The following is a 21,424-nucleotide window of genomic DNA, read 5'->3' as shown; positions in this document are numbered from 1 at the left end:
TCTATTTTTTCCTGGTAGGCGCGTGCGTGCGCATCTCCGAAAGGTAGAATCACATAGCTAAGATTTTTAGCAGGATGCAGGAATTCTTAGTATTTTTGGTTGCATATTATCTAGGGGGATCAGTATTTGTGGTTGCACATTAAAACTCATGTTTATGATTTAATTTTTGTATAATTTGTAAAATGTAAACAAAAAAGTTTATGAATAATCTCGTGGAAAAAGTGATAACAAATATTATATGTACATTTTTTATTTTTATTTTATACATACACGAGTTAAATTGGGTACAAAACAACTCGATACTTGGATTCAATCGTTAATTTAAACAAAAATAAAATAAAATAATCATCACCGCACTTTCCACCTAAAAAAAAATTACAGTGACATTGACAAAAACTGACAGTTCACATGAAAGCGGCAAAAATTTCATAACATGAACATGGCCTACTTCGACTACAATCATTTATAATAACCATGTATCTTGCCAGAGAAAAGGAAAAGGCTTAATTTTATACATATAGGCAGTGATTCTAGATTCCAGAAAAATGAGTGCACTGTTTTTCGAATGAGATATTTTTTATGTTCATCCAATTGAATAATACATTTCCTATCAGGTTTCTTCGGTGCCTTTAATTGGGCACACTTCTTTTCTTCCGCCAAGTATCGTTGAATGTTTCTAAATCCACAACCTTCAACACAAAATAATTAAGCTGTGATACAACAAAAAAAAAATTCAGAAATCAATACCAGTATAATCTGCAGTTTTTTCCATTTGAGCCGTCTTGGTTAACTCGGCAAAATCCTTGAAGATCCCACGAAATACTTTAACGATCATTTCTTTCTCGGCTTGTGAGAAATTTGCTATAAATATGCATTAATAAAAAACTGTTACTTGCTGTTAGCATAAATCCAACTTACGCCGTGGTGATCGAAATTGAGACATCTTGTTGACATATTAAAATCTTCTTAACCTCTAAGAACTAAGAACTGTTTTTTTTAATAAATAAACGGACACAACACAAAACAAACACAATACAGACACAAAACACGAAAGAAAAACTAAGACACGATGAAACAAAAATGGCAGCTTGGACCTGATTGACAGTACAGAACACTGTAATATTGCACATTTCTCCAGTGTAAGTAGAAAAATAAAGTAACCAATAGGAAAGTCGCATTTCGTTGCAGGATTTTGTAAATGCGCACGCACGCGCCTACCAGGAACAAACAGACTTTTTTTTTTAGTGCAATTATCGATAATTTGCACTAGTGCCAAATTTTCGCGTAGTCCTAATTAAAAAATCATTTGGTATTAATTTTATATTTTAAAAAGAATTACGTTTATTTGTACTTACTTATCATGTAAATTTTTCTTAGGAAATAGTCTGCCAAAATATCCTCTCGTGCATGTCAAATTGTCGATAATTTGCGGAGCGCACTCGAGCAAATTATCGACAATTTGACATGCACTCGGGATATTACTAGTGAGAATAATCTAAGTACATTATCCATGTGAGAATAATTATAGTTCGTATTTTGTTTTAATTTTTCTTTAGTGACAACGTATTTTTCAATTTGACAGTGTCATCAATTGTTGAAAATGAACGAAAAAGGATTCAGTGCGAGAATATAAATTTTTTTTGTATTTTTGATTTTGTACTCATGAAAAAATAATCCTACAAATACCCCTCGAGAGTGAGAATAAATTGAAAACAATTCTCCAGATTCTTTCTCAAACTTGTTGCCAGACATCGACGTGCGTTCATGTCTTTAGTTTATTTCTAATATTTGCAGTGTAAACGTAAACATTTTAAATATGTAACATCCTGTTGGATAAATGGATATTTCAAATACAAAATGATAATACTGAAGTGTGGAGGTCGGCAACCAACTATACCCTGGTGCATGCGAATTCCATACATTTGTTAGACTGATAAACAAAAATTCTCATTCTTTCTTCGTTTAATTTGTTCTTTGTCAAAACTGCACAATTGCATTATGTATTTTTGAAACATGAAACAGCAAATTTGTTTCAGAATAAGATAAGACAAAGGAAGTTTTTTATTATTATGTAACCTGGAAAAGTGAGAAATTCTATTGTCCACTGAAATTTATTTCCTCGTAATTTATCATTTTTTGGGTAAACAAACCAAAAACATCTTTCAGTCGGTGTTACAGTTTTAACTTGATATTAAGTATGTAAATCCGAAGTTATTCCTGAAATAAAAACAGATACTCCACAAAACATATCATTTATATTTTTTAAATATTACAAGCTAAAACTAAAGATTCAGTAGGTACGAGTACCTATATGACAATAAACATTAGATTTTTTCAAAATACTCTTTGTATTTCATAATTTATAAACAATGTTCTTAATTTGTCCGCCTCATACTAATGTGTATAAGATAATTATCAAAAAGGGATTTCGATAATGTTTTTTTCTGCGAGATTTTATCTTCATTAGCAAAAATGTGCCAAAGTTTTTTTCCAAATGTAGGTTAATATAAATAAACCATCTCAGTCCAAAGGCACATTAAATTTTCCCTGCAAAAATTCTTAAAATAAGAGGCTAGCCTACACGAAACTAAGAAACTTCAGCTTTAGGGCTTATCACCTTAATCAAACACTCACTGTGTTATTGTTTTAAGTACTGTTTTATATATCGGATGTTTTTTTAAATGTCACCGCATAGTAGGCGTTGAAGGTCGATTGTGAACACACCACTCGTGTAAAACGTAAGATTTAAACAGCTGATCCGGGATTCCGTAAGTTAACTTTTTTACGTGGCAAATGTGATGAAAAGTTGTACAGATTGAATCTGGCTTTGATTCTGATTGGTCAATTTTAGTGGGCGGAGCAGATAAAAAGTTATAACGCAATACTATAGATACCTAAATGTGACAAGTGTAAAAGTATAGTTTTCCCATTTATAATTTGGTTTTACTACCAGCCCTGTTGTCAGGGAGTTAAATACCCCGACAATAGGCAACTACCGCCGTAAATCCTAGGACTGTAAAAGAAGGTCCGTTGTCTGTTGTCTGACTAGGCTACAAGCTACAATATCTTCACGTCTATTGCCATATTGCCAAAATCGCAACCCCAGCCCCTAATAATTACAATTGCACTGCCATAAAACCAAATTATAAATGGGAAAACTGTACCTACCAAATTCATAATATGTATTACAAAATTCCGTAAGTCATTTATAAAAAACTTAGGTAATTATACACTTTAGGTCGACAAATCTGACGCATGCGCAAATGATTGAATCTCACGCGGATTTTGCTAGCGATGTTACCATATTGTTTAATAACAATTTATTTTAAATATTTAAAGTACCTAAAAACAGACAATGCTTCATGCTGGACCCGTATATATTGAGACCAGTTTAAATTCACTAAGTTTTGGAATTTCGGAGTTCCATTTGCGCATGCGTCAGATTTGTCGACCTAAACTGTATAATTACCAAAACTTAGTGAAAATAGTCTTGTAGGAAACCAAAAACTAATTTTTAAGTAGACATTTTTTATAGGAATTATATAATTTTGATTCCACACGAGTCGCCTATGTTTCCGTCAATTCAATATCCAATCAAATCTCGCCCATGACGACGCTTGTTCGTCGACTTTCGAACTGATTCGTTAGTTTCCGCCCCTACAGTGAATAATCAACAATCAACAAACCAAACAGCTGTTCTAACCTAAAATGAATTAAGTCGAACGATATTGTAAAGTAAAATTGAGTTAAGTGTGTGACGAATAATGCCTAATGAAGCACGATATGCATTATTATACAGTGACTATGAAACATCAACCGTTTTACGTTTACCGTTCGAAAAATTTTCAATTATAACCGTGGGTTTGCCGTTATTTGCATTTTTGTTTTGTATCGTTTATTCGGTAGTTTTTCATTTCGAAACTGCCACATATACACATTGTCAAGTGTTTAATATTTTACCGTCCATTTCTGCGGCAATTGGAAATTTCTCACCGCAACGACAAGTCTGGCAAGTAGCCATAGTTTTACATGCAGTGCCAAGATTCTCCATTGCCTTTGTTTACCTTCAACACCATCAAAATGTTTTATACCAAAATGACCAATGGATGGGGGCCGTAGCATGTGTTCTCAATGTTGTTGAAAATATTTCACTTATTATATTGTCCTTTTGGACCTCATCACAACATTATCGTAAGTATTTCGATGAAGTTTCACCTATTTTTTACAAAACTGGGCTTTGAGACATTTTCAATTACAAGTCTTAAGAAAAACACTCATCCCCAACGATTATTTTGGCAGACGGTTCATGGAAAATCAAAATTTATACATATTATAGAAAGTAAACATTTTCAATGGCATGTCATATAAAAAAAAATCCACATAAAAAACGAATACAAACTCTTTCAATATTTTTTAGTATTGACGTACAGTGAATATTTATAACTCAGTTTATATACTAAAGTTACACAAATTCTTAAAGTTCTGTGAAAGGAAAACAAGAGAAGAAGGAAAAAAATTGACTTGTTTTTTCATTATTCAATTTGTGACTGTATTAATGAAAGAATTACCGAAATACTATCTGTTTTAAAATTTATTCACTATAAAATTTTAATATGTAGTTCCTTCTCAATTTTCTTTTAACTTTAAAAACTTCTTAGTTGAGTAACACGACTTTTTTAGAGACCTAGACCGCATTAGCACCGTTTTTTTCTTTCTATTGTAGTTGCAACTAAGAAATCAGTATATGAAGACAAGAATAAGATATTAATTTAAAAATGTGAGACTAGTGCCACAAATTTTTAATCTAATTTATATTTTAAAAAAATTGTAAATGCTGTTAAGATGTTAAGAAAATAAAGTTTAAAAAAAATTAAGAAAACTCAGAAATTGTAACAGAAATCTTCACGAATACTCATGTTTCATTTCTGTGACAAAAATTATAAACGTCTTTACCTACTAGTTGCTCTATTTTGATTTTCTCAGTCTTCGATCCTGTTTGTTTCGTAAAGCATAATTATCCTTAAAAGACGAATTGTCATATTCGAAATGAGCTTTTCTGCAAGCTTCAGTCATTCTCAAGCTAATAACAAGAACGCTCTTTGAACGCTCCAAGCTTGCTGGGTGCTATAAATATAGAGATATTTTAAAGGAAAATATTATTAAAAATTGTAGAGAAGCTTCAAAATCACAAATACGCTCTTTTGTTTTTTCCAAACAAAAGAATTCTGACAATACTTGCTAAAAATGGTGAAGTTAAAAGAAAAAACGTAATGAAAAGTTAACGACAACTCAACTGTTGAAAAGTACATAATTTTCTTTACGTACAATGAAATTCTATAATAATTTGTTTTCTAAAACGAAAACATTCAGTAAGTATGTCCGAACGAATCTACATCTTACTATGATTCTAGTTAAGTAAAATTTGATTTGGTTTATTCATCTGAAAACCTTTTATGTAAACTGAAATGATTTCATTATTGATAAGTTTCACCTCGGCTCGCCGAAATGAAAAGTTTCTTTTAACGTTTATAATAATAGATTAATTGTTTCTGCGTTTGATTGGTCCACGTACACATATCGGATACCGTTTTGGTCGGCCATATTAATTAGCTGAGTTTAGTTGTAGTTCAACTTATACATAATTAATTTTCCCATAAGGATGTGATACGCATATTCAACAACGATATCACTAAATAATAATCAATACATTGTATTTAGGTGGATATCAGTCGAGTTAAAATTCAAAGCGATCGGGTAGGCGTCGAATCTCGCTCGCTACATTCAAGAGTTTAATTTATATTTCGATCGAGCGAAGAAAAACGTTTACGAATAACGGAATAAAAAGCAAATTTGTTTTTATTTTCGCACAAGTTGGAAATTAAAGATCTCTCAAAGCCCGGGATCCCCGAGTGGACTTATTTCAGTTGAGAACTTATTTAAATGTTATTTCAGCTGTTCATGAAAAAGCCTTTGTTACATTTATATTGATGTCGGAATTTTACATGATATTAATTTATATTCTCCAGAGGCGTTGTAAGAAACGACACAAAGAAAGTCTGAAATGGAAAAAAAGACTTCTTATTACAAACATATCATCTATTTTAATAGCGACATACTGCTTTTTAAGGCACAATTCGTATTGTGAGCCTTATGGTAAGTAACTCTTTGTATTAATAAAGAAATATTTTTAAAGTTTTGTTTCAGTATATTCAGGTTTTGCCTTGGCGGAATATACAGTAGTGTTAACCAATATGGCATTCCACATGACTGCTTATTTAGATTTTAAAAACAAAGATTTGGTGGTTTATAGGTACGGCGTCGCTGTAACAGAGAGATAATATTTAGTTGTATAGCTAGTTATACAATAAATATTATCTTGGCAGTGTCATGTAAAATTACTAAAAGAACATTTAAAATTTTTATATTTATAACAGTCATGATCGTAACGCGGCAAGTGTATTTTTCACTACAGGTAGGACGAAGGGTTTCACCCAATTATTTCGAATTTACTTTAAACCATAAATATAAATAATGATGTGATTAACCTTGTTAGGATTTTAATCTTCATTTTAAGTCGGTGGCTATGAAACCTTGAATTTTACGTTGTACTAAATTGCAAATGATTTAAAACTGTCATGCATATATTCGTTTTATTCTTAAGCTGTAGCAACCAAGAAAAGCATTTAAAAAAACTTGTGCCAAGATATTTATGTTGCATTAGATGAAAACTTATAATTGTTTAACATCTAACAACAGTACATCTTGTAAGATATTTTTTCCGGTGAATCTTATTTTTTCTTTTTTTTTGACAAACAAGCTAACTGAGAATTTCAATTTCGAAAATGAGGTCGTCATAAAATTGCTGAATTTGATTATATAATTAGAGGGAATAGTATTTCATTTAACAAGTGCGTGTGTAAATTGGGCTTTTTTTACACGAAAAATCGTGGTGAAAGTAGTACTTTTTTACATCATTTTATTCCATCTCCTTGGAGATGATTGTCAAAGGATACCTATTTTTTTTTGTAATTTTTCATAAATCCTTATAGACCAAATTTCTCAACTTGCATCGATATGCAAAAAAATAGTGAGTAGTACAACACGTTATGAAAGTCTCTTTTTTTTACTTATTTGCTTGGATCATTCTGAAAATTCGTGAAAAAAAATATGACTTTCATAACTTTCATAGTAGTTTATTTAATGAGTTCGTGCGTAAATTGGGCCTTTTTTGGCACGAGTGGGCCATTTTAAAACGCGAGTGAAACGAGGCCAAAAAAGTCCCAATTTACACAAGAACGAGTTGAATACAACGTTTTTTTGTTCGACGAACCCCCTAAAGACTTCAAATCGCTAAAAATCTTTGTGACATTTATCAAAATCCGCTCACACAGGAGAAATTTCTCAAATTCGTGTGTCGAAGAAAAAAATATTTAAAAAATTCTTGGTTTTCATTTCTTTGCACAATGGGAGTTTTGTGTAAGGATCTTTAAACGTTGTTATGTAGTTGTAATTATTATGTATTACTAAATAACACCCAAAATGCAACTAAACTATGCAGAATAGTAGGTTGATTAATAATTTTTAACGCAATCTGTGTGTCTTTAATATTAAATGCGATTTACCTCTTTCAATTATCGAAAATTATGCAAAAATCGATGAAACTAAATATTTCAATTTTTTAAAGGTAGGTACTGGTAAGTGCACGCAGTTGCCAAATTTACCATAAAAGAAACCTTCGTCCACGCGCAAATTTAACACTAAGAATTTTTAAAATATTTTTCCCTCACTTACCAAATGCTTCTGAACACTGTACTATAGTTTTAGTGCGGCATTTTTTAAACAGCCTGTATTTTTAAACGATCCTTCCTGACAGGAATTTTACGGTAATAATTCCAAATACATTCCCAATTCATTGTGTTACATTAATTATTCACATTTCATCAGCGTAATTTCTGAATTCTACTCTTTTGGCAACTTTTTTTTGTTTAAATTGATTATAAAATCTTCCGTATTGGAAATAACATGTTTTTTACACTAATTATAAAAACACTATTCACATTAGTTATGAATCGTGGTGTAATTATTTTGCTTACAAAAATAGTCCAAATTTCGTGAACGTATAAGAAATTGTTTGGTAATTAGAAATTATACCGTTGTCTTACAAAATCATTGAGCTGATGAATCTGTTTCATGCCCGATTTCGTCATGTCACGGGTACATACTTCAGTAGCTTCGATTTTTGCAAACTTTAATAATGTTACACTATCAAACATCTTTTAACAAAGATGCAAAAGTAAATCTCATTTAGGTACATTAATGTAATCCTTACAAGAAGTGTCGTGTTATTATCATGGCGACCACATTCCCAAATCTGTTAAAATATCTGTTGAGCGAAATATGAAGGTGTCCATGAACTTCGGTGTCATACATATTTACATTTATAATCAGCTTCAAAAAAAAAAACTTACCTTTAAAACAAATAGAAAAATGTTTCTTTTTATAACCAATATGAAATTATAACTACATATAATGTAAAGAACGTATTCAATAACTTGCTCAAAAGAAAATTTTATGAATTTTAAATACCTACATCAAAGTAACAAATTTATAATAATGTAGAAATGTGCTATTAAATTTTAATCTAAATCCTATTATCCTACTTGCCAATGATGAATTATTACTCTAAATCTGAATCTCGAATTATTTGAAATACAGCCTGTAATCAAATTACACGGAAATATTTAAACACGTAAGTACTAACAATGGAAAAATATGCGTTTTTTGAAAAAAGTAAGAATACGTGAACAAATGACATGGCAATTTAGAAATAAGTTGTGAACATGCACTCTCTTGGTTTCATAGTAAGTACAGTGGCGAGCACGGAATTTGGCACACATTGGACATTTCACTGGCATAATTTTATTAAAATGAGGTTCTGGCGGCAGTTTCGTGACAGTTTAGGTGAAACATCAGTCATGATCACATATATCATGATTGATTATAATGACAATTTAATTCATGTATAAAAAATCTCATAAGGCACTGTGATTTTGTCACTTTGACAGCGGATAAAAGTTTGCCCTAACTTTTATCCGGCAAAAACACTCAGGTAACTTATACCTTTAGTTGCTAGGCATCTAATACCTTTAATACCAAATAAAAAAATTAAATTTGTATTGTTCATTCATTAAATTGTCTCGCCGAATTACACTCGAGGTTTCATTTAGTCGGATAAATATTTATTTGCAACTCAAACTAATTGCTTGACAATTAGACTCGAAAAATTGCTAAGCAATACGTTTTCGTTGCAAAAAATATTTATCCGACTAAATGAAACCTCTTGTGTAATCACAGTCGACAATTCAACTCGCATTCTCTCGACCAATCAGATTTACGAAATTGATCAGTACGGACCAATCACGTTTGTTTTAAAAAAATTGCCGCGGAAATTTGCACTAGTGAAAATTGCCACCAAAAATTTCCAACAAAATGTTTCCACTAGGATATTTTATTTTCTATTTCATTGAATTTTTCAATCTTCGCTCGGTGAATTGTCATGCCGAATACAAACTCGTGGGTACGAAATTGCCGGAAATTTTCTCCTCAGACCACTCGTATTTGTTTCTTAAGACAATTTTCACTTGTTCGCTTCGCTCACTCGTGAAAATTGTCGCCGAAACAAATACTCGTATCTGAGATCGAAAATTTCCGGCAATTTCGTACCCACTCGTTGTATTACTATTGAGAATCGCCCTCAAATGTCACATGATTTATATTAACAAATCACAACTCCGAATTGTTTGAATAGCAACCAATCGCAATTTAATTAAGCGGAAATTTTCCCTAGGGAAAATTTCCGATATAATTTACCTAGGGAAAAGTTTTTTCGGGCGATTCTCTTCCGAATATACCTCGGGACAGATATATATCGCCAAAAAATTTTTCTTGCAGTCCAACACTCGTGTTTGTCACTCAAAATTACCCTCAGGCTGGCGCCCTCGTGTAATTTTCTTGCTACAAACACTCGTGTATCGGGACTGCTCGAAAAAATTTCCGGCAATATATCTGTCCCTTGGTATATTATATATGACAATAAAGCTTAGACTAGATAGTTTTTTTTAATGACATACAAATTGGTGTGCGAAATTCCGTGCTCCCCACTGTACATAATAATAGACTTTATTTCTTAAGAAAAAAAAAAACAAAACAAAACAAAGATAATAAATAACAAAATAAAAAGTATCCTATTAAATAGTAAGAATTAGGAGGCGGAGTCTAGCTATAGCTACTCCACCCAACCTCCATAATAAAAAGAAAAGGAAAAATAGAGTACATATATACATATGTAATTATACTTATCTACTAAGATATTTGAAAGACATAATATTAAGGAAGAAAAAGAAAGTGCAAGTTAAATTCAGATAACAATTAAAGGCCACGGCATATGGATAATAAAATTAAACAGATGAATGTACATTACTGATTAAGAGTTGATAAATAATCTAGTAAATGGGCCTTATATTTTATCTTGAATTTCTTTTGATCCAGAGATCTCAGATTTCTGGGAACATCGTTGTATAACAACATACATAGAAATAAAAAAAAAACGATAGTAAAGAAAAAGCGAACTCTCGCTTTTTACACGCTTCAAACACTCGTGTATGACAAAAAAGGTTCTTCTTATCTGAGGTTGGGTTGGCGTGGGTCAGTTATTTATTAGTCAGTTAAGTAAAAGTGTTTTGTCCGTTTTTCTGACTCAATTCAGTGTCAATGTCAAATTTCTTGCCTAGTAATCGTTTTCGTTGAGGCTTTTTTACCATTTCAGTTTCATTAGCGTGGATCACGGGCCGGAATGAGCAGAATTTTTAAATTTGCAATTTCAGCCAGTGCAAATCGTCTTCAAATGTCTTGGTGGTTTACGGCTTAAAATATTTCCGCCTATTTTGATTGCACCCTGTATATTGTGAAAATCACACTTTATATTTCTATGTTTTCAGTATTTATTGGTACACTGCGCCGCAAAATTAACGCATAATTTCAAAACTCGTGTTTTTGAGCCAAATTTATTTCCAGTTACAACATTTCGAACTGTAAAGTATTAAAGAAGTAGATTTATAAAAGTAAACACTACAATAATCAGAACACAACAAAGAAATCAAGAAAACAAAAAAATAAAAAAATTCAAATTCGGAGAAAACAAAGGAATTTAACATTTAATAGTGCGTGTTGGCACACCGTGCCTTTATTACAGCTGCACAACATTGTCTCATGCTTAAAGTGAGGTTTTGCTTAATTTCTTCTCAAACTTGAGTTAGACCCAAAGACAGCTGATGAAGAGTTGTTGGTGGATTTGGTAACCTTCTAACTCTTTTATCTGTAGGATCCCACAATTACTCGATGAGGTTTAGATCTGAACTCCTTGCTGGCCATTGCATTTGCCCAATTTCGACCTCACGGAAATAATGCTGCACTATTCCCGCAACGTGCGGTCGACCATTATCATGCATAAAAATAAAGTCATCCCAATAAATGGTCGGAATGGGACAATATGAGGTTCCAGAATATTGGTAATGTACGTCGCCGCATTTTGGTTTCCTCTTTCTAGCACCACCAACTCTGTGCGAGCGTCGAAAGTGACACCTGCTCAAACCATTACGGAACCTCTTCCAAAATTGACTTTCGGGATAATGTTACATTGAGCACATCGCTCTCCTGAGCATCGGTTCACCCGGACACGTCTGTCACTTTGATCCAGGCAAAATCTGGACTCGTCAGAGAACATTACTAACCTCCATTGATCCAATTTCCAATCAACGTGATTTTGGGTAAACAGCAATCGTACTCTTCGGTGAGCCGCTGTTAACTGTGGGCCCCTTACTGGTATCCTAGGCCTTAAATCGTATTCAGCAAGTCTTCTTCTAACAGTATTTGCACTAATTTTGAATTGATATCTTTCTAAAGTCATAACTTGCGAAGCTGGAGCAGTCAGAGTCCTGTGTCTCAACGACTGTAAAAGCAGAAAACGATCCCGTTGAGCTGTTGTTGTTCGTCTGCGTCCTTGTCCAGGTCTTCTAGAGTATTCTCTTGTCTCTCGTGGAAACGACGCAAAACTCTAGATACCGTTGACTGGTGCAGATCAAGACCATTTGCAATATCTTGTTGATTAATACGGTCTTCGGCTAGTACAACAATTTGTGCACATTGTTCGGCTGTTGTATGTCAACTTAAACGTTCGTAGGGATTCATTTTCGAAATTTATGACTTATGACTGAAGGAACCAAAACTTCTTACTAACCGTCTCTCACATCCACAATCAAAATGCTTTACGAAATTGACCAATAACACTAATACAAACTTTTTATAATAAACAACTTTAGAAGTTATCAACATGGCGATTTTTGCTACTAAACAAAAGAAGTACGATAAAATAAGAGATTCAGCATAAGGAAATCGCAGAAGAAGTAAAATACAAAAAACTACGGTTCATTTTTACTTTATGCGATAATTTTTGCGGCGCAGTGTATAAACGCATCAAGTTAATTTGTTTTCCTTCTAGTTTGGTTACCGATAATAGTAGTTTATTTAACGAGTTCGTGTGTAAATTGGGCTTTTTTGGCATGAAAAAGGCCCAATTTACACACGAACGAGTTGAATACAACGTTTGTTTGTTCGACGAGCCCCTTAAAGGCTCCAAATCGCTTAAAACCTTTAAAATTAGCTTGACGCACCGTTTTGACAAGTTGTGACATTTACCAAAATCCGTTCACATAGGAGAAAATTCTCAAATTCTAACAGTGTCGAACAAAAACATATTTTCATAACATATTTTTTGTACTTAAAAATCCTGTATTAATATGGTAGGTAATCTTTGATTTCCCGTGTTTTAACCTAAACACACTTTTCAAGAAGTATTGTTAATACGGGGTGATCAATAAGGTTTAAGTTGGTGACACTGAATCGTATTTTAAATCGTATAACACGAGTAACTTCCGGTTGTTGGTGGCTTGTCGTTATTAATGCTATACCTATATCAGATATTTGTCAAATAAACCAACAAAACATATCCAGTTACAGTGTTATAAATAAAAATTTTCTCAATTGTATTGCCAACTTAAACAGTCCTTCTTGATCACCCCGTACATACATAGGTATTTTTGGACATGAGAAATACTACAGTCGATGCTAATTTCCTCGTCTTGCAGTGGCTCCAGAGAACTGGAATTAGCTTTGGAGCTTGTATATAGATTTTTTCTTTTTATTTTGTACCTACTAAATTATTTAGGGTACATGTTCTACTTTTATATTGATTAAATTTTTTGCACAGCTTAGTATACAGAATTTGGTTAGAAGTGGAATATTTTTTAGTAAGATTATCTATATTGAACAGACACAATCCTAAAAGGTGTCTTCTTTAAAAACTTAAATTTCAATACCACTACCTCTAAACTAGTAACTATTACAATGCTGTGTTCAAAAAACCCAATGAAGACAACATGGCAATTATTACACATATTTTTTCAAAGAAAACTGCTTATAAAAATGCTTTTACGTAATAATACAAAAACAATTATAATTTTATGGTTTCATGGTCACCATCTTGCTTTTTTAACCGAATAAGAAATGTTGTACATTTTGTTCAAATCGTAGTCCTCGACATAATTTCCGAAAGTGTTCTAAAATCAAACAATTTTGATATTAAAGTCTGCTTTCATTTGTGCATAAATTACCAGAAATCTGGATATTGTCGCACTGTTTCCAGGGACGCAATGCGACTGTTGTTTTACCTTTCGCTATTTAACAACATGCCTGCAGTTAAATTCCATAGAATTAAATGTTTCCCAATATTGAATTCATAAAAGCTCAATACAATTCAATATCGAGAATATATTTTATGGAATTTGTGGCAAAAGCTCATAACAATTAGTAAATATTAAGCACTACTTATACCATAATGTTGGCAACATTTAAAATTACAAATTTTTCGAATTTAAGTAGTTCTGTAAAACGTTACAAAACCCATTATCTCAGACGAACTGAACAGTCAAAAAAGTAATGCACTATAAAGTAGTCCACCTAACTTGATAATTTGACTACTTTATTACATTTTTATTTTTGATCGAGAGTTGATTTCTCAGTTATTTTTATTGTACATACAGTAACTTTGCAAGTTGTAGAGTTGGAATTTATCAATTACAAATAATTTAATTTGAGCGTCTCAAATAAAAAAAATGTGTAAGAAGAATGAAGAAAAATGTATATAAATTTTTTCCTTTGGCTTCCGTTTTGTTTTTCCTAAAAATGTTATGTTATATATTTGTTAATATTATTTGAAAATAATAAGCAGCAGCCCTACAACTTGTCTCGTTTTTGAGAAAACATCCTTTACAAACGAATTTGTATCAATTTTTTGTGAGAGGATGTTCCAATTTTATGTAAATTAAGTTACTCAACACGTATTGTTTCCACAATAAACGAACAAAACGAAATAATACAATTTATGTACTAGAATGCCTCTTCTATGTACTGTATGTACACTGCCCAAAAGTCAAGTGCACAGGAACGTAGACTATTGGTCGCTTTAAAAACGTAATGAAAGTGTCTCAAGCTACGTCACGCACACGCTCAAATTTACCCAATGATTTGCTTCCATGTAACCTACCCAGCATTTATACGTCTGCGTGACATCGCGATTCTACGGGCAGTAAAAACGAAAATGTGCACTTGACTAAAATTGTACCATAGGCACAAAAAGATGTACCAATATGTGGATACATTTATACAATGTTAAATGATTATTATATTTCACATATCGGCAATATCTTTGAAATGTTCCAAAAATGTAGTATTTCTGCATTTGAAAAATATGAATGTGATTTAAATGTTAATCTCTTCTTCATTATATTGACATTTTAGTGTTGAAAATAAAGGCACATTTTATATTTCAAGCACAGTAGCAAGTTACTAAAATTATTTAAAGTAAGTATTAATACAGTGGGTTCTAAATCTGCGAATAACAATGTGGAGTGCAGCTACAAAGTGAATCTCTTGAACAATTTAACTTTATCATCTGACGCACTAGTTGAGAACTGGAGTAGATTGAATAACTAACTAGTTCTGCAATAAAATACAGTTTTTAACTCTTCAGATACACACGTAATGTAGATTTAGGTTTTAAATAAGTCAGCCAACATTCCACATTGTTGGTATTTTTAACCATTTGGTATAAGACTGCATGGACAGTAATTATGTAAATAAGACGTGAGGAAGAGTCCACTGTATGAATTTTTGCCGAACTTAAATTAACATTTACGTTCAGGCACGAGGTGTTGTACTTATTCTGATTGATGGCTTAGAAAGTCATTGAAAGGGTTGAAATATATAAATGACACATACATTTTTGAAAGTATTCGTTCAGATATATATTTTATCCCGAAAGTAGATATCTTGGTGAACACCGTCGAGGACGAGGTAACGTTGTATTGTTAGATGTAGGCCAGTGAATGTAACCGATTTCAGGACTTGAAACATATCTTGTCAAAATACCTAGTTTGTAACTCACATAATAAAATTTATACTTGTATGATAACTAACAACCGAAACTAATTCCACTGCATTTTTGTACAAAGCGTCTATAAAAGAACGTAATGTCAAGAGTCGTGTGGAATTGTGAGGCTCCATAATTGTATTGTGTCGAACTATGTCGGGCCATTAAAGCCGGGAAATCACATGTAAAATTATGAAATCTTAGGTCAGTTGTGAGTTCGACGTCTTAGTTGTTTTGTTTGTCATTTTCTTCAGTTTTTCTATATTCTAATTATATTCATCTTACAACAGTCTATATTAAAAACCTGTCATTAATGGATTCACGTAACCTCTGTTTTTCTATTTGATACCACAATATGCTACAAAGTGGCAAAAATCAAATACATACAGTGAAAGTCCATAATGTGACGTGCAATCTGTTTAAATAACGTCATCGGTTTTTGCGCAATGACATCATCAATCATTTTTTAAATGACAACCCCCACTTTTTTCTTCTCTTTCTCATAGACCTTCCTATTAGCTAAACGATAAATGAAAAAAAAATTAATTGAGCTCAAACGAGAACAAATAAACATCTAAGGTTAACAATAAAATTTAAGACTAGTGTTGAAATTGCCCCCCGCCAACCATTTGGCACTCAACGACACGAGTGTAAACATTGTACACTGCGCTCAATTATGTCAGGGCTGATTTGTTCCATTTCAGCGCGAATTCTCCTGTCCGAGCGTTTTGCTTGAAAACAATAACGGAATTATAAATTTTGTTCCTTACTGTATATTCGAATTCCACACGACTCTTGATATACCTACGTTCTTTTATAGCCACTTTACATAAGTTAGCATCGTTAAGTTGTAATGCTTCCTTATACATTATAATTTGGAACAACATGAAATGGTTTTAGTTGTTGCGCGGTTTAGGTTTATAGATCTTTATTTTACTCTACGTCTAAGAATGATTGTGATATATCTATACAAAGAAAATACCGTATATATTTCTTAGCACCTCATTTATTATCTACTTTTTGTGATAATTGTTTCATAAACGAGAATCCTGAAGTTGATTAGTGAGTAGGATTTAAAGATTATTGAGATTTCGAAAATAATAAATTCCGTAAAAACTTGCTGCTTTCAGTTTTTCTTGTGTTTGTTTCAGTATTATTCTGAGTTTTTCCTGTGTTAAGTTGAAACATAATTTGTTTTTGGTATAACGCCGATGTTGTTTGTTGTGTTGCACTTGAAAATTTCTAAGTGTACCGTTCTTGTATGTAGAACCTTTTATTAAAGAAGTTATTCTTGTCAGATTTTTCATTGCCTCATCTAAGATGTTTGAAAAGTGAAAACTCTAAAGAAATCCATTTTGTTGAGAAGAATTGATCATAAACATACTTATCCAATATATTTTCACATCTTGACGAATAGATGAAGTGATAAAAAATGTATTCTGAAAAAAGGTAATGTGAATAATTATTACTTCTACTTATGACACTTCATTAAACACAAAAAGTTTCAAAAGAAAAATACACAAATTCTTGTAGCGTTTCAGATGCCAAGTTTTGCGATTTCTTTGTTTATCATTTGAGCTATAGCTAAAGAACTGGTAGCTCCAGGACTTGGAATAAACCTACAGTTAACAATTCTCTTTTGAATGCCACTCCCTTCAAACACTTCGATCAGAAAATCATCTATAAATTCTCCATCATTTGTGACCACCTGTCCTTGTACAGCGCTTGGACCTGGCAGGATGTCACTTTCGGCGATCATCGGAAAATATTTCTTCAGTGCGGAAGTTCGAACGTCACCAAAAACAGTTTCTGTGAACTGACTCAGACACGATTGAAAATTCTTCAGAAACAAGAGCGCAAAACCTTTCGAAAATACGTTGTTTTGCACGTAATGCATGTCGATTGCATTGTTCCTAAAAATAAATCATTTAATTGCCACTTAATCGTAAATAATCTGAGTCACTCGTATCCGTCAAGTTTCAATGCAGGAACTGCACTCGGGCCAAGCAAAACATTTCCGTCGGGAGTAGGGCTGATATGAATCCCCAAAAAAGGCATATCCAGGTGTGGCATTCCGTAAATGTTTGTTTTGATAAAGCGATTTAGTTTTGGATTAAGCAAATGATAGTTGACTTTCAATGATATGTTTTTATAACAATCATCTTTATCAGAATCAAACAAACTTCCTGAGTGCAAGCCGAGACAGATGATCACACATTTCGCACAAAAAATGTTATTCTTTGTGTCTTCAATTAGTAAAGGATGTGAGGGTTGAGTGAATTCTCGAACGCATTTTACTTCACAATTGAAAAATACTTCGCCTCCTTCATTCTTAAAATCATTGCCAAAACTCTTGGTTACTACTTCCCAGTCAATGTTACCACTATTTGGTGACCACAGTGCCTGTATACCTCGACAGTTCGGTTGAATTAAGTCAACATCATTCCACTTTTCCAAAAGTTCTAATCCGGCTACTTTATTTTGCAAACCGCGTTTGTACAATTCTTTGAGTCGATAGATATCTAAAGGATCTGTACCAATAATTACTTTCCCGTACTTCTTGTAAGGAATGTTTTTTGCATCGCAATAGTCGTAAATAAGATTAGCACCTTCAACACATAACTTGGCCTTCAAGGAATCTGGTCTGTAGTAAAATCCAGCATGTACCACTTTACTGTTGTGGCTACTCTGATGATAACCTAAATCTTGTTCTTTTTCTAACAGGGCCACTGACGCGTGTTTAATATTTTCCTTGACAGTTTTTGCAATCGCAGTACCAGTTATTCCTCCCCCAATTACAATGACATCGTACTCGTAGCAGCTAAACGCCTTGTTAAGAGTTTTTGCAAATTATTAAGTTACCTACCGGAAAGATTTGTAGAGTATTCCTCCCTTCTTCAAAAAATTTGAAGTTCGTAATGTCTTCGTCAGTAAAATATTCATTGCAACCAAATTTCATGGCAATGTAATTCAGTCAGTTAGTATTTAATTCTTAATGCACAATGTGAATTTGTTTTCTGTTCACTCATTTCTGACATCTGTTAGAGAAAAGGCTTGCTTTGATCAACTTTTTATTGGGATCTTCACATTCAAGTCCTAAGGAACAGGAAAGGTGGAAAAGAAAACACCCGAATTACAAAATGTAGGTCTTTATTGTATTTTCGTAATAACAACAATTGTATATATAATATATTAATAACAACTAATTCTGCGACATTTATTTACTCTCTGTCGTGGAAGTGTTAAATTGAGTTAGTTGGAACTCTTCTTGCAACTTATCAGTTACCATCTTTGCTATAGATAAAGAACTAGTCGCTGCAGGACTTGGTGCGTTCCTGCAGTGTAGTACTCTGCGCCCGATAGGTCCCTTTCCAGAATCAAAATAAAAATCGTCGACCAAATTTCCGTCGTTATCTAAAGCTTGGGCTCGTACGCCAGCTGGGCCACGACTGATATCAGCAGCAGTGATCTCCGGGATATATTTCTGGAGATCTTTCAGTTGCAAGCGACTAAAAAACGATTTCATGACTTCCTGGATGCCGTAAGTGACATTTCTGAAAGCTAATTTTTGATAACCGCGATACGACAACGCGTCGATTAGCTCCTTGGGGTTGATATCGAACCAACTGAAACAACTCAATTAGACAAGATGTCAACCAGAAAGTTCAGTCTTACGTGTAGCCTTCCCTTCTGAATGCTGGGACAGCGTTTGGTCCAAGCCAAACGCTTCCGTCCATTCTTGGTGTGAAGTGGACACCAAGAAAGGGAAATTTGGGGTCGGGAACTGGATAAATGTTACCTTTGACCAGGTAGCATTTTTTTGGATTGAGAAGAAGGTATTCGCCTCTGATTGGAACTATTCTAGGTTCTCGCGAGCAACCTGACAATTCGGATAATATGTCGGAATGGAGTCCTCCACAAGTTAAAACGTACTTGGTCTTAACAAAATTTCCATTTTTGGCAGTTATCGTTACGGGATAGGAACTATCTCCAGATTCTTTAAAACCATTGACCTACAAGATACAAAAATTCGGCAAGTGTTGACTAATTGATAATTCCAACCTCAAAATTGAAATGAATGTCTCCTCCGCGTTCCGTGAAGTCTTTGCCGTAGTGTTGTGTGACGAGGCCCCAGTCAACAATGCCAGTGTGCGGTGACCACAAAGCTTCAACTCCTTGACAGTACGGTTCTATCTTTTTGATCGCCTCAACACCTTTCAACAGTTGCAAGTCAGGTACTTGATTTTCAATTCCGCGTTGGTGCAGATCTGCTAATCGTTGTTGTTCTAATGAATTCGTCGCAACGATAAGTTTGCCAACCTTCTTGTACGGGATTTTTTTGGCATCACAGTATTCATAAGATAAGTGTAATCCTTGTACGCACAGTTTGGCTTTGAGGGATCCCGGTTTGTAATAGATGCCGGCGTGAATGACTCCGCTATTGTGACCACTCTGATGCATGGCCAGTTTGTTTTCTTTTTCTAATATGGCCATCCGAATGTTGCCATGTTTCAATGTGAGTTCTCGAGCGGTTGCACAACCAACGATGCCACCACCTACGACTACAAGATCGTACTCGTTGCTGGAAGTTAAGAAAATTAGGTAGGTAGGTACATACTCTATTGGTATCAAAATTATATTTTACGTTGACACAGAATGAGACAACAACAAAATTCAAAACTAATCGCTCAGCATGGAATTTTAAAGGCAAATAAAATTCAAAAAGCTATTGTTTGTTAAAGGATTGTATTGATAAAAATACTTTTATTGTTGCTTTTGTTAAATTTTTTATTTAGGTACCATTTGGTTTGTACAGGAAATAAAAAATATTAGGTTAGACACACATTTACAACTGATTATTTTTTTTGTTATAATAAGATTAGTATCCACATTGTAGATAACAATAAACACTAGAATTAGGGCTTATCCTTTTATGCAATGGCAAACGTTTTTGAAAATACGCACAACGAATTTTTCAAGTTGCTAATTAAACGATTCTTACTAATTAAATAACATGCGATCAATAAAAAAAAAATCGAGTTACCTGGATTGTGCTATTCTGATGTTTTGATTGGTTCAAACCACCATTTTCGCCTACTCTGATTTTTTTTTATTTGATCGCACGGTAAATTTAAGTAAGTATTTTTTTCATTTTAATTGCATCTAGAACTCCTGACACAATTCCATAGGTACATTTTTTTTGAAAAATGTATCAAAATCTCACAACCACAACAGAAAAGTTGCCCTCATCTAAAGGCGGCCTTACACCAAGGCAACAATTGGCAACATTTTTTAGTAATGTTACTAAAAAAGTAAAAAATGTTGCGCGCTACATGTTGCCTATTGTTGCCTTGGTGTAAGGCCGCCTTAAGATATTAATGACGGGTATTGCTTGAACATTTCATACACTACTTTTTACTGACTTTAAAAAAATCACTATTTTAGACTCACCTTTTATTTTGTGCATCGGACATACAACGCACACCAAAAAAAGTTGGGCCATCACCGATTCTGTGCGCCAAAATCCATCTTCTACTCACATCAACACCCTTCCTGCCTATTCCAGACATTATTGACAAATTAATTAGATCATCTGACGTGTAAGAAAAATATGTTTTGCATTTATTGTATATAAAGACTTAATATAATTATGTGTACATTCCCATCGTAAATCGCACTATTAATTGCACACATCCACTGCAAACAACTCTATAATTGTGTGGTATATGGACTTATTATCAGCTCCATATTTTTAGATACTGTCATATGTGCAGATGTCGTCCATAATCGTAATTAAATAAATCGTTGATATAGATTGTGATGTAATATTTGCACTTGAAACAATTCTGTAATAGGTTAAATGGTACAGTGATATGATTG

General features: G+C 33.2%; 3 protein-coding genes and 1 long non-coding RNA gene across 4 annotated transcripts; 1 reads left to right on the top strand and 3 right to left on the bottom strand.

The window, feature by feature from the left end:
• Positions 1–234: 234 nt before the first annotated feature.
• LOC138133553 (uncharacterized) lies at positions 235–1,413 on the bottom strand. The gene is made up of 2 exons (XR_011160405.1): positions 748–1,413; positions 235–689 (listed from the first exon to the last, which is right to left on the bottom strand). It is a non-coding gene; the product is annotated as an uncharacterized lncRNA (long non-coding RNA).
• Positions 1,414–3,638: 2,225 nt separating this feature from the next.
• LOC138132512 (post-GPI attachment to proteins factor 2-like) lies at positions 3,639–16,663 on the top strand. Its single transcript, XM_069050026.1, has 3 exons — positions 3,639–4,191; positions 5,953–6,153; positions 6,205–16,663. The coding sequence occupies exons 1-3, from the start codon at positions 3,765–3,767 to the stop codon at positions 6,336–6,338; spliced, it is 762 nt and encodes a 253-aa protein (XP_068906127.1). The 5' UTR covers positions 3,639–3,764; the 3' UTR covers positions 6,339–16,663.
• LOC138132511 (L-2-hydroxyglutarate dehydrogenase, mitochondrial-like) lies at positions 16,533–18,590 on the bottom strand. Its single transcript, XM_069050025.1, has 3 exons — positions 18,411–18,590; positions 17,508–18,365; positions 16,533–17,457 (listed from the first exon to the last, which is right to left on the bottom strand). The coding sequence occupies exons 1-3, from the start codon at positions 18,485–18,487 to the stop codon at positions 17,082–17,084; spliced, it is 1,311 nt and encodes a 436-aa protein (XP_068906126.1). The 5' UTR covers positions 18,488–18,590; the 3' UTR covers positions 16,533–17,081.
• Positions 18,591–18,677: 87 nt separating this feature from the next.
• On the bottom strand, positions 18,678–21,424 carry LOC138132510 (L-2-hydroxyglutarate dehydrogenase, mitochondrial-like). The gene is made up of 4 exons (XM_069050024.1): positions 20,996–21,424; positions 19,607–20,126; positions 19,220–19,557; positions 18,678–19,170 (listed from the first exon to the last, which is right to left on the bottom strand). Exons 1-4 carry the CDS (start codon positions 21,112–21,114, stop codon positions 18,762–18,764), a joined length of 1,386 nt encoding a protein of 461 aa, XP_068906125.1. The 5' UTR covers positions 21,115–21,424; the 3' UTR covers positions 18,678–18,761.

The sequence above is a fragment of the Tenebrio molitor genome, chromosome 6 (assembly GCF_963966145.1).
Source record: "Tenebrio molitor chromosome 6, icTenMoli1.1, whole genome shotgun sequence".
Taxonomy (NCBI): domain Eukaryota; kingdom Metazoa; phylum Arthropoda; class Insecta; order Coleoptera; family Tenebrionidae; genus Tenebrio; species Tenebrio molitor.
The sequence above is the reverse complement of the archived record's forward strand: the minus strand, read 5'-3'. Positions and strand labels throughout refer to the sequence as shown.

Coding starts and splice junctions, on each gene's coding strand:
- LOC138132510 (XM_069050024.1), bottom strand. CDS start 21,114: ATGTCTGGAATAGGCAGGAAGGGTGTTGATGTGAGTAGAAGATGGATT. Junction 19,558..19,606: donor ACATTCATTTCAATTTTGAG/GTTGGAATTATC, acceptor TGTATCTTGTAG/GTCAATGGTTTTAAAGAATC. Junction 19,171..19,219: donor TTCAGAAGGGAAGGCTACAC/GTAAGACTGAAC, acceptor GAGTTGTTTCAG/TTGGTTCGATATCAACCCCA.
- LOC138132511 (XM_069050025.1), bottom strand. CDS start 18,487: ATGAATATTTTACTGACGAAGACATTACGAACTTCAAATTTTTTGAAG. Junction 18,366..18,410: donor ATACTCTACAAATCTTTCCG/GTAGGTAACTTA, acceptor CAAGGCGTTTAG/CTGCTACGAGTACGATGTCA. Junction 17,458..17,507: donor TTGAAACTTGACGGATACGA/GTGACTCAGATT, acceptor ATTTATTTTTAG/GAACAATGCAATCGACATGC.
- LOC138132512 (XM_069050026.1), top strand. CDS start 3,765: ATGCCTAATGAAGCACGATATGCATTATTATACAGTGACTATGAAACA. Junction 4,192..5,952: donor GACCTCATCACAACATTATC/GTAAGTATTTCG, acceptor ATGTTATTTCAG/CTGTTCATGAAAAAGCCTTT. Junction 6,154..6,204: donor TTCGTATTGTGAGCCTTATG/GTAAGTAACTCT, acceptor GTTTTGTTTCAG/TATATTCAGGTTTTGCCTTG.